Below are 13,796 nucleotides of genomic sequence, written 5' to 3'. Positions count from 1 at the left end.
TTTTGTCTGCCTATCTATCACACTCTTTTTGTGGACAATTGCATATCATTGTGTCTTTAAAACAAAAATGTTTACATGGAATATATGTAGAATTCACATGTACATATGCAGAATTCAGAGACAGCATCATGTAGTGAATGGAACAGTGGCCTCCGAATCTAGAAGAGCTGGGCCCAAGTCTTGCCTCAAACACATACTAGCTGTGTGACCCTGGACAAGTAACCTCTGAGTATTCCCAGCCAGCTCTCTCAGACTATAAATTTCAGAGCAGGTACTCACCCAGAATGGTAAAATGAGTTTCCTCAATGGAAGGTCCTCTATACCAATGGTGCGAAGCCACTGAACAGTACATAAGGATCTCGGCAGGCCTCATACTGACTTAGAAAAGTACACATTTATATATATATATATTTTTTTTTTTAATTATTACATTAACACATAAAAATCAAGTAGGAATTGCATTTTCATCTGGTTTGGGCCCCTCTCTCAAGTGTTAAGGATCAGAGACAACCTGCAGGCCATGGATTTGACAATTCTGCCCTATACCAATGAAATATCCTAGCTTAAGTCAAAAAGAATGCAGAATTTGATGCTGCAAAAAAATATGTTTTGAGGGGCTTATGAAATATACAGCCTCTTGCCCTCTAAGGGCCTTAGCAGCTGTTCTAATATTAGAACAAGGAAAACATGAAAAACAAACCTATTTCCAAGACCCACATCTAAACATACTTTCATCTTAGAAGTTTTGATTCAGATTAGGGGATTAGGATTTTCATTTGGATACTCCTGTGTGCTCATTAACAAATGTTAAAAGTTTGTTCTGTGGTGTGTTTGACTTTAGGCATCAAAAATCCAGGCCTTGGGTAAGAGGGGATAGATAGTTTACTTTTTAGAAACTGATGAAAACTATTAAATGACATTTTGATCCCCACAATTTTTTTTTACCACTATAATGTGTTGAAATTGGATGTTTGACATTTAAACCCAAGCAGGGGAAAATGAAATTTAAGTTGATTTGCTATAGTTTGAGGTGAAACAATTATTCAACTTTGCATAGCTCTCACACAAAGTAGAAAACAAAAGTCAGTTGAATTCCTGTGAAAAGCTATCTAAATGATAGCTCAAAGCAAATGAAGCTAAACTTCAATGAAGAGAATCTGGGGAGTTTAGTAGACCACAAGCTCAGTAAGATTTAGCATGCTGACATAGCAGCTGTCCCTTAGTCATATGATGTGTTTTTTCCAATAGTACTAAGGCAGACTCAGTCTGCATTTAAAGAAAATATAGCATCCAGAAAAAGGGACATGATAGTCCCATTATATTCTATATGATGAGACTATATGTGGAGCTGTTTAGTTTCAGTGTCCAGTTACTCAGTTGTGTCCAACTCTTTGTGACCCAATTTGGGTTTTTCTTGGCAAAGACACTGGAGTGGTTTGCCCTTTCCTTCTCCAGCTCATTTTAAAAATGAGGAAACTGAGACAAACAGGGTTAAGTGAAAGTTTGGCAAAGGCATCCCCTTATTTCCCCATTAGCTTACTGTCCACCCCCACCACCACCACACGAACTTGCCCTTCCAGGATTATTTGGGCAACTTATTCCTTCTGCATTGATGAGCTCTTGCAGAACTTGTGAATCAGAAGATTTCTTAAAAACTAGAACCTGGAATCCACACAGAGAACTAATCATCAGAAGTCATCTATGGATCCCCATGTGACATACATGTTGTGGGCATGACAAGTGAAAATCAATAGATATCATTTATTAGATCATGTTTCAGTCTTTAAAAACAAAAGTGCAGAATGTCCCCAAATCTCAGTGCTATTTAAATAACACCTTAAAACTGCACTAAAACTTGTGCAACACTGTGTGTATCAGTGTATTCAGTCATTCCAGTGATGTCCGACCCTTTTTGACCCCCTTTGGAGTTTTCTTGGCTAAGGTACCGGAGAGGTCAGGAATTTCCTCATTCCCAAGCTCTGCAAAAGCTCACTTAGATCAATGCAGTAAGTAAATGCCTCCCAAATACTCCCTGAAGGGCAAGGCCATGTGGCGAGGGGGTGGAGGGGAACAATGAGCTAATGGGGAAGGAAGTGGGGTGGGGTGATGCAACACCTTCGCCAAACTTTACTTTGATGGTGGTGATGTTGTTTTGCCATTTTCTTCAGCTCGTTTTACAGATGAGGAAACTGAAGCAAACAGAGTTAAGTGACTTGCCCAGGGTCACAGTGCCAGTCAGTGCCTGAGGCCAGTTTTGAACTCCAGAAGATGAATCTTCCTGACTCCAGGAACAGTATTCTATCCACTTCACTATCTAGCTGTCTGTGTGTGCATGGATACACACATATATTAGAATAAATATCCAATGTGAAGCAACAGGGCACATAATGGAGAGAGCTGACCTAGGAATAGGGGAGACTTGGATCTGACTTCCCCCTCTGATGCATCCTGAATAGCTGACCCTCGAAACTAAGCCGCTTGACCTCTGTGCCCCCTGCAATTCTCTACGATTTTTTGCAGAAAAGGTGCCAACCTCTGTTGGCAGAGGGGGTTGTCTACATAATGAAATCGTTATTTTCTACAACACAACCTGTTCTCTTCCCTCCTCCATTTTTTTTAGAGGGGGAAAGGCAAGGCAATCAGGGTTAAGTGACTTGCCCAAGGTCACACAGTGACACAGTGTCAAGTGTCTGAGGCCAGATTTGAACTCAAATCCTCCTGACTTCAGAGCCAGTTCTCTATTCACTGCACCACCTAGCTGTTCCCCTCATCCATTTTTGAATCACCAGTGTGCATGTGAAAGGAAATCAAAGAATTTTAGCATTTGAAAATTGGAAGGTACTCTTAGCTGCCATCTTGTCTAACCCTTACACAAAAACACCAGGCCTAAAAGTATGCTCTGAAGTTCCCCAAGTTTCTTTCAAGGGGCCTAGAAAAAGCTCCAGCTTTCAAAGAGAGTCTGTAAAACATAGACACATATATGTATGCACACACACAATGCTCCGTACATAGTAGGTGCTTAATTGAATTGATTATACAGCTGCAAATAAGAAAAGCATCAGCCCCTAATCTATGATCCTATAAATGGTTGACATTTTCAATGTGCTTTAAGGTCTACAAAGGGTCTTCTATCATTTCTTTTGATCCTCAAGGCAGCCCTGAGATAAGTGCTATAGATATTATTATCGTTCCCATTTACAGATAAAGAACCCTAGATTGGGAAGATTATATGCTTTGCCCATAGTTATATAACATATCTTTGTATCAGTGTGAATACATATATCTGTATGCATACATATGTGCATGTATGTGTTTATATAAAGATAAAGGAAAGGAATCTCCTTGATACTACAGGCAGAGGACCCAGGTTCAAATCCTGCTTCTGGTGTTTCTTCCTTTTAAGACTTTGGGTAAATATTTAACTTCCACTACCTCAGTTTCCTCATTTGTTAAAAAAAATGGGACAGAATTACATTACACGATCTCTAAAGTCCCAGCTCAAAAGCTGTGAATACACATACACTTGTGTATGGTCTGCTAAGATGACTATGGGATATGTTTCCCCCATATGAACATCAGCCTAGTGGCAGGATATAAGCCAAACTTCGTCTCAGCATTTCATTGGTCATTGGGTACAAAAATGGACATTGGTCCTCAGTGATGATCTGATGTCACATTAGGAAGGAAGGTAAGGTTCTGGGGAACATATTATCTGACCAAATTTGGTAACAACTAATGGCCTTGCTATTCATTGCACAATGCTGTCTTCATGCTCCCCAGCCCCATCACTTATCACTGTGTGCAGAGGGTCACCATAGGCTTGAATCTCCACTGAAATCCAAAGTTCAGTTCCTGCCTGTAGAATTTTGATCCCCCAAGGCAACACTTCACTCAGATTCACTTCTCAGGGGCAGTCACAGTGAGCACAGACGTTTTTTCCATTACATGATTAGGTGACATATGTCTTCACAGTTAAATGACAGTGTTGAAATGTGTACTTTATCTGAACAGAGAAGGCTGAAGGAATCCGTACACTTGTGGCAGTCACATTTTTACAGCGATACTCCAGAAGACTCACAAATTGCCCTTTCGCTTCACATTTGTTACTTGATTAGGATTGGGTTTGGTTTTGTTTTGTAATTGTACTGGGAACCAGGTATTTAGAGGAACAGGATGGTAGAGAGAAAAGCTGCAAGACTGGTTCAGTACAGTTACAGTATCTTTACTATTTAATTAATGTCTGTAGGACCTCTGACAAATCATTTCATCTTTCTGGAACTTTACTGGAAATGTAGAGAATAGATTAGATGTTCTGTAAAGCCTCTCAGCCCTAAATTTTATTATCAGTAATACAGAAAGATTTTGTTGGGTATGTTATAGAGCAGTAGTTTTCAGACTTTTTGGTCTTAGGGACCCCTTGGCACTCTTGAAAATTTTTGAAGATCCCAAAGACCTTTTGTTTATGTGGGTTATCTCTCAATATTTAATGTATTAAAAATTAAAATAGATAGTTTAAAAACATTCATTTAGGGGCAGTTAGGTAGCACAGTGAATAGAGCACCAGCCTTGGAGTGAGGAGGACCTGAGTTCACATCCAGCCTCAACTACTTGACACACTTACTAGCTGTGTGACCTTAGGCAAGTCACTTAACCCCAATTGCCTTGCTTTCCCCCCTCAAAAAAAAACATTCATTTAAAAATAACAAAGAGCTAATATATTTTAATGAAAATTAATTACATATTTTTTTTCAAAAAAAATTTAGTGAGAAGAGTAGAATTGTTCTAGAAAGTTTTTGTGAATAGCTTTAATACTGTCTGGCTTAATAGAATGCCACTGGATTCTCCTTTCTGCTTCTGCATTCAGTCTGTTATAATAGGTTGTTGTAGTTGAAGTCTATAAAGATAATCGAGCCTCTCACAGATCTGTAGTTAGAAAATGGAAGAGTATTTTAATAGAAGAATAACATCTTAGCATTTTCATGAAGAGAACTTTGATTTTCTACACCCCTTGAAAGAACCTTGGGGAACCCCAGAGCATACTTTGAGGCCTGATGTTTTGTGTAAGGGTTAGACAAGATGACAGCTAACAGTACCTTCCAATTTTCAAATGCTAAAATTCTTTGATTTCCTTCCAGATGCAAACTGGTGATTCAGAAATGGAGCAGGGAAGGGAACTGATTATGTTAAAGAAAATTTTAAAAGAATCATAGATTTTAGAGATGTAAGGAACCGTCAGAGGTCATTGTATCCCACCTCCTTGTTTTATAGAAAAGGTAGGCAGAGCCAGGTTTCCAACTCTGACTCCAAATCCCTTTCTATTGTACCATGCTGTTCCCAAGACCCCAGGCCTATCTTCTGAGAGATAGGAATATTTCTCTCATGAGCAGTATTTAATTGTTTTTCTGATAACTTTCCTTTTGTTCACATTCAGACTCTCCCTTTTAACAAAAAATTTCTCAATTTGGGATTATTTTTTCTTTTTAGATCTTCAGAGGTGGTATTTTTCTTAATCTAAGATTCCACGCCCATGTTATAAGGTGCCTTATTTCTCTCATCAGAAAGATCATTTATTTAGAAGGAAAAAAAAAAGATTTCAGCCTCTCTCCCATATTCATTTCTAGGACTACATTTCCCCCAAAAGCCCATGTGCCTACAGTTTTTACTAAATATCCTTCATAGTAAGAAAGGTTTCCTCTATCAACCATAAAGCAGTGAGCTCATTTAAGTGAACCGCACCACGGGGTTTATCAGAACAAGTGAGAAGAAGAGGGCCACTAACCTAGTTTTCTCTCTCCCAATCTGCCGGTTGCCTGCTGTTTGAATTGGGCCACAAATATGCTGAGACTACGTTTTGTGAAAACTTGGAAACATCTGTTGTGAGTGAGGCTGTCGCTCAAAGTGGAGTTCACCATTGTTTTTTTAAAACTCTGACTCAGCTTTGCTCTAGCCAATTTTGCCCATGGAAACTTGATGGTCTGTGAGTACAGAAAGTAAGGGCCTCTTTTTCCCTTGTGTAGAAGCAGATGAAGTTTGGATTTCCAAGGGCTTGCATCACAGAAGCTGCAAGATGTGTCTTAAGTTTCTCAAAGACAGTGATGCAAGAAGTATTGTAAGAACAACAGCAATAAAAATAGTAATAACAACATCTGAACATAGGGGCCAAACCTAATTATGCAGAATTTTCTCATTCTAGTGATACTATATTTTGATTCTACCATTCCTAACATTACTCCAAGTATAGATGTACTCCTAAATGCCCTTAAAGTCAAAGAAACTTTCTTGATCAGATGTGATATACATATGTGTATTGATTTTTAAATTTCCCTTTGACAGAGATGAATATTCCCTGGAACAAGAGACTTCATGATCATGGAATTTTATCTTCTTTATTTTTATCTTTATTATTATATTTTATATATAATGTAATATATTAGAAAGGATATTATTCTATATTTTATATATGTATAATGTATAGCATATTTCCTATATTTTATGTCTATATAAATTTCCATAAGTATTTTTCCATATTTTTTTCATAAATATTTTAAATTTCCATAAATATAGAAGCCCAAATCCCCCACCTAGTCTCACAGAAAATTAAAGCCAGAAGTTAGAAGGAACTTTAGATATACTTTAATTCAACCTCCTCATTCTATAGAAAAGGAAACTGAGTTCCAGAGAAAGAAAGTTACGTGACTAGGGTTGCTAATGGCTGAACCAGAACTCAAATCCAGAACTTCTGACTTCCAGCATAATCCTCATTTTTCTATACCATAAAGTTTTCAAAGATTCATTCACTTCAGATCTTAAGAGCCTTCCTACTTAGAATATAATTCCTCTTTCTGAATTCTCTGGAGCTGGAGCAATGGATTTTTTTTCCTTAAGAAACATATTGCGGTAGGAACTGATTGAGGTTTCTTTTGAGGAAATCCAACAGGGCTAGCTTGCCACACTCCATTATATGACTGCTTATCACTTCTAGGCAAATCATTGGATATTAGAGCCGGAAGAGACTTCATAGACCATTTTAATTAAGCCCCCTCACTTTTTAACATAGATTCATCCATGTTTGGCAAGCCCTTGGCAATCAACAGTTCTATTCCAAGCATAAAGTCAGCATTGGAGAATGGAGACTGAGAGGGAAGGAAAGAAAGATTTATTCAGCACCTACTATGTGCCAGGCTATGTGCTAAGCCTCTTACAGATATCTCATGTGATTCTCACAACAACCTGGGGAGATGTGCTATTCTTATCCACATTGTACAGTTGAAGAAACTGAGATAGGCAGGGGGTTAAGTGACTTGATTTGAGACCCAGCCACTCTACCATCTAGGAGACAGCATGGTGCAATAGGAAGTCCATTGAACTGAGAGTTTGGAGACCCAAATTGTGATCCTGGCTCGGATATTAACTTGTTATACAACCTAAGTCACCCTGGGCAAGCCATTTAGTTTCTCTAGACATGTATCTTCATTGATAAGGGTAATGATGACAATCTATCATGGATATGGCACCTGTAGCACCAATGCAATATTCACAGCACCTATGATCACTATAAATATACCTGCATGGTGCTCAATCACAAAATATAGCAGAGTCCACATAGAAGACAGAAGCAAAACATTTATTCAGGTACCAGAAAACCAAATCCCAAAACCAGTAAGCCAGTTCCATCATGGTAGCAAAGAAGTTAAAAAGCCGTAACAGCACAGAGAGCCACAGCATCCTTTAGCCTTCCCACAAACCAACACAAGACCAGTATTCACTCACAAGCCTATCTGTTTCCCTTCTCTCCTCCCCTCCAGTCTAGCTTCTAAGATCCTCTCCAGGTTCAAATAATATGGTTTTCATGTGTTCAAAGGAGGCCTCTGTTAAAACATCAATCTCCTCTCATGCCAGTGTACTCATGTGTCCTTTCTTTTTCTTCCAGGAGATACAATATTCATCATTCTTCGGAAACAGAAACTCATCTTCCTGCATTGGTATCACCATATCACTGTGCTTCTCTATTCTTGGTACTCTTATAAGGACATGGTTGCCGGAGGTGGTTGGTTCATGACCATGAACTATGGAGTGCACGCAGTGATGTACTCCTACTATGCCTTGCGGGCGGCGGGCTTCCGGGTCTCGCGGAAGTTCGCCATGTTCATCACCTTATCTCAGATCACACAAATGTTGATGGGTTGTATAGTTAATTACCTGGTCTTCTCCTGGATGCAGCAAGACCAGTGCCACTCTCACGTTCAGAACATCATCTGGTCCTCACTCATGTACCTCAGCTACTTTGTGCTTTTCTGTCATTTCTTCTTCGAGGCCTACATCGGCAAAATGAGGAAAACAAGGAAGGCTGAATAGTGTTGGAACTGAGAAGGAAGCCTTAGCTCAGGGTCATCAAGAAAAAAAAACTAGACAAAAGAAATGGCACAAGGAATCATATATATGGTGCAGCTAAAAATAATAATAATAATTAAAAACAAAACTTGGCAGCTTAGGGGTAAGTAGGTTGATCTAACCCAGTAAGTTTATGATCCTTTTATGGTGAGGACTCACTGAGTTCAACTCCATCTCAAAGGACTGCTGCTGAGAGACACCATCCCTCTCGTACCTGTCAACTCTAGGAGAAAAAAAATGAAAGAAAGAAAAGGCAAATGAAGGTTATTAACAAATTTTATGAAAAATAAATATTTAATAAGTGTCATATTTCCCTAAAGACAGAAGACTTTTACTAAAAACAAAAAACCGTATTTCTGTATCCTTTCTAATCTTTTTCGACAGTAAACTTGAACCAACAAGAATGAGACAAAAATGGGGGAGGTGTAGGGGGGCGTGCTGTAGAACCAGCGCTTTGGCAGAAATGGAAGCCTTCCCTGGGAAAGGCTGGCAGTCTCAGGCTAAGTGGAAAAGGTATCTAGAAGGTTTCTGAGTGGCCATGAGGCAAGCCACAACTCGAGAAAGAGAAAAGCTTGATGTTTCCCACTGCGATCTAGAAATTGTGTGCAGCCCTTTAACTAGTGAGTATACAAAAACCAGCTGGGGGATGGTACTTTGACCAGGTTTTAAAATGAGGAACAACAAATATGACTGCCCAATTCCAAATGAGAGAGAATTTGTCCAAGTGCATTTCTGATGGAAGTCCAGTGAGTTCTGTTAGGGCCTAGGATAAAAGAGATTCATCTTTGTTCTCTTAACTGAGACTTTTAAAAAGAACCTTGGGAGGGGAAGGGAAAAGGGACTGAAGAAAAAAAAAAAAGCAAAACCACAAACAAATAATATGAAAATGAGTGCTACTGGCTAGAAAATATTCAGTTCTACTGACGGAGGGGCAGGAGAGAGGGATCCTGGGAAAGAGGAAAACAAGCTAAAACAAGATTCCATAAATACAGGCAATATGTATATTTCTCTCTATATATTCACACACACATGTGCATACAGACACGCACACACACAGCTTTCAATGTAAAAACCTGTGATATGGTACACATTTTATATTTTTTGTGACTTTCAAGAAAAATTAATAACTGCAGAATTATTGTGCAGTCTTGAGTTAACACTGTGTTTTTGCACCTACCACATCTGCTTTTACAGCAGTGTAGAGGTGTTCAAAGTGCCCTCTTCTGGTCAAGTGGAGCGAATACAACAGAACCAATTTGGCCATGACAGTTGAAAATCCAAGGCCCCTGAAGACTTAACCCCTCAAGTTTTGAAACCCATTAAAAAAAAAAAATCAGCCCCCATACAAATTAGCTTCTGAAGTCAAATAAGGTCATTCACTCTGGAACTTGGAGAATCAGTTCTTAAGAGCCATATTCTTTAAAGGCAAAGTTAGATTACATTCTCTGTAATATTTCAGTCCTTTACAAGCCAAATAAATGTGTACAAGTTCTTAGTATTTCAAAGAAGCAATCATGTAAAGTCATTGTTTCACGTGATACTGTAGTACTCTAAATTGTATCAGTCAAGTAGCTTAAAAATTAGAAGAATTAGATAAACAGATTAGGGGCTTCTAATCTACGTAGATTATACGCATCTGACCACACATATATATGCACACCGTGTGGGTTACACAGGACTGAACCACAAAGCCCAACTGAGTAGACACACATTTTTTCTGGCTATTAGAAAAGATTGTCATTTATCTTTCTTTATTTGAGAGTGTACAGTACAAGGGATTTTTTCAAATTATTTTTGTATTATTTTAGTTTTAATTGTGCTGTCATTCATGAAATGGAGCTGCTCTGGTTTTCTGTCAAAGATGACAAGGGCTTTTTGTGTGTGTGTGTGTGCAATTAAAAAAAAAAGAATAAAGTTACATTCCATTCGGTGTGAATGGTTTTTACCAATTAACAAAGAGTCCTTGTGAACAAAGTTTTAAGAATATGGGGCTAGGGAGTATTACCTTTGTGTGAAATTATTCTGAGTATTCCACAATGGTTTGACATCATTGGCACATGTAAAAAACCAATAGCTAGATGAATGTGATGTTTGTTTATATGAGTGAAAATGATAGAATTGTAATGGGGAGAAAAATAGATTTTTATAAAATGTGTGAGCAGTGTTATCTTCAGCTTTGGGAGTTATTAAACATTGTGCAATAAGATTTCTCCTCCCCCCAAAAAAGGCAACAATAACTTAGTGTAGGCAAATTAATGAAAAGAAGGATGTGCAGGGGAAAGGGTGCAAAATGAAAACGGACTTTGCTTTGTTTGAAGGACTGATGAGCAGCTCACCTTGCTGCCAAACATGCTTAATTCCATGTCTTATATCGCTAATTATTTGATTCTAGGGCGAAATCAGTAAAAAAAAAATAATAATAATAAAGTTTCCAGACTGGCATTTCCTAGAGCTTTTATTAGGGTGTGGAGTAGAATTCACATTCATTTGAAATTATTTTGAATTTTTTGTTTATTGTTCCATGTCCAACAAGTAATTTATAAACGGGCTACGTGTCTTGAAGTAGATCGCCAATATTTTCCATCAAAAACAACCCACTTACTTTTCCTCAAATTCTGATACTGCAGGTTCCATCATTTTGAACAGTAGTGCAATATTTTACAATGCTGTTAACTGGATGAAAGAATCCATAAGAAACCCCCTCCCTCCCCCCCAACCTACCAGGGAATCCACTGCCATCTTAATAATTCTGCTCTCAGTTGACATTCCAGAAAGCCTTGGGCAGGCATGTTTTTGTAGATGCCCCACTATGCTGCAATAGATTATCTTTCTATTGAAGTTTTTTCATTGCATTCTAGTCTGATAATCCAGTATGAAGGAAGCATCCCCAGAGGAAGAGACACAGAGTACTATCCCAGGAAAACCCAGTGTTCAAATTGATGAACATCATCTGAAGCCAACAAGACTCTGGAAAAAGTTTCCACTGAATGATTTGCTTTTTAACAGTAGAGAAACACGATTTTTGCTTCCAGTGTCAAGTCTATATCAGCAAGGTCACACAGAATTGAGGTAGTTATTCCGGTAATTCCGTTACCCCCAAACACTTTTGTTTTTGCCTTATCTAAGATATTTGGGGGGAGAATTCCCTTTCCTCTCCTAGAGGGAGGGGGAGTGAGGGAAAAAAGGAATGAAAGATCAGAATTAAATAGATATCTCAATTCTCCACTTGGTTAGGGTAGACTTTGACCAAGAGTCAAATACTTGATTAGAGGAGAATCTCCTGGGATCGAATGTAAAAATTACTATTTTCCTAGGAGACCATTTTCAGGGAGTGAACCAATCAGGTTTCACTAAGAAGTTAGATGAATCTCTGACAAGATAAAACCCTATTTATTACAAAAAGGGAGGAAAGGTACTAGAAGAGTCATTCACACTAGAAGAAACAATCTCACAGTCTGATCCTTTGTCCCAGGCTACTAAATTAACAAGATAAAACCCAGTGGACAGAGGGCTACTTATCTCTTTCTGGCCAGAGACCAGAAGTGTATCACAAGTCAGCCACAGAAGTTAATGTAAGCATTCTTTCCCCATGCAATTAACCAGTCCACTTCCAGAAAATTGGTTGGCTTGCTTGTGAGGTGATCCTAATCAGCCATTCATTCAGTTGGCTGAAAAGATTAAACAATGCCAGAGCTGTAGACATGACCCAGATCTTCCTTTCCCACTTGAGAGCCTTCTTCCTGGGGATTGGAAATGTTGGGACACCATCTCACTGAAAAGATCTTGACCTTGATGAGAATTCTTTTGTCAGAATGCTTTGATGACAACTCATAGCTTTTCAATGAGACGGGGGAGATAGGACCTCAGCTTTCTGTTGGTGATGCTGAATATGATTGCCATTCTGGACCAAAAGGTACTGCCTACGTTAATGTTGTGAGCCAATTACTGTCTGCAGCCTTAACCTAGAGGCCATCCATCTGCTCTTTAGAATTTTTGTTGCTTGTCCAAAGAAGCTGGACTCTTGTGCTTCAAGCCAAAATATCCATTTAAAAGCAAGACCAATTAAAAACTGACGGTTCTGGACATCACCGTGTATGGGAACGTAAGCTAGGATAAGGGCTGAGAAACATGAACAAAATTCTTTATACATGGCAGACAATCAGCACTGGAGTCTTTCTAAGTGGAGGCCAGGGACTGTAAGGGAATGGAAGCATTGAAGCAGACAAAATGTTTTCTTTCAGGACATTACTTGAGATACTGCTTGTAATAGACTCCAGATGATCGGCACACTTGGGGGATAAGATAGAACTCATAGGTAAGATGGCACATCCATACAAAGGCTGGTGAGGGACCACAAGCCCAGTGTGATCTCACCATGCTGCTTTCCTTTTATCCACATGCCTTTCAATGGTCAAGGTTCATGGAGAATAAAATGAAAAATCCAGTTTTCTTGTTTTCTCATTTCTCCCTGTCACATTCATTAATGGGATGGTATAATTAGACCATGTATTCTCCAGTCAAGGAAAGTCACGCAGATAGAATGGAAATACATTTGTAGTGTGTGTTTGGGGAGGCATCAGTAACAAAGTTGATAGTTTGTAAAATTGTCTTACTGGGCCAAGGCTCAGGTGTAGGAAGATGGGTCTCCCTATGCTATAGTTATAAATATAAATCCAAATCCATGGTATCAGGGACCACGTTGTAGTGGGCTCCTCCTGAAGTAGCATTCAAAGAATTGGTTATTTAAATGTGATAGCAGGCTAAGCTGTCTAGGGCTAGGGAGTGGGCCCTCACTAGCAAGTTGATACCTATAATAAATTGTTTTCCCACTTCTTTGTATCACTTTGGTCTTTCCCTAGTAGATAAAAAGTGGGGTAACCCTAATGAAAAGGCGAGGGGCCTTAGCAAGAGGTCCCACTCTTTCTTAGGCTCTGTCTGCTTCATATGGGCCAGGCTGTCACAGGGTGCTTCCAGCTGCTTTCTTGAAAACCACTGGAAGACATAGGCTTTTAGGAAGTCTGTAATCTATGCTCAGCCATCCATGTAAGCCTAATAGAACAAACCAGAGCGATGTTAGGATTGTTACCATTTTCAAGTGCATATTTCATGACATAAAAGAACTATTTTTTTCTGGTGTATTAATATTCAAAATAAAATCATAACTTTTGATTTAAAATGATAAACATTTTTGTGGTTTCTTTTTCTTCCATTATACATACCAGCTCAAAGGGCAATCAAGCATGAGTTGGCAAGGTCACTCAATGTTAACATCACATCCCTTAACGTCCCTGGGACAAACAAGCATAAATAAAGGACCCAGAGGATCCCAGCCCTTATTCCAAATGACAGCTGATCTCAAGACCTGGAAAAGCACTAGGTGAATTGTGCTGTATAATTTATACTGC

At 38.8% G+C, this 13,796-nt stretch overlaps 1 protein-coding gene across 1 annotated transcript in view; it reads left to right on the top strand.

Annotated features, from left to right (window-relative positions):
- Window positions 1-13,574, top strand: part of ELOVL6 (ELOVL fatty acid elongase 6) — a 153,425-nt gene extending 139,851 nt beyond the window's left edge. Inside the window, exon 4 of the mRNA XM_069095146.1 lies at window positions 7,931-13,574. Coding sequence (XP_068951247.1) covers window positions 7,931-8,355 — 425 coding nt within the window. The 3' untranslated portion in view covers window positions 8,356-13,574. The remainder of the gene's footprint in view (window positions 1-7,930) is intronic.
- Window positions 13,575-13,796: the final 222 nt, after the last annotated feature.

The sequence above is a fragment of the Petaurus breviceps genome, unplaced genomic scaffold, assembly GCF_028583685.1.
Source record: "Petaurus breviceps papuanus isolate PSGF00001 unplaced genomic scaffold, PetGlider_PUasm1.0 126, whole genome shotgun sequence".
Taxonomy (NCBI): domain Eukaryota; kingdom Metazoa; phylum Chordata; class Mammalia; order Diprotodontia; family Petauridae; genus Petaurus; species Petaurus breviceps.
This window is presented reverse-complemented; position numbering and strand designations above follow the sequence as displayed.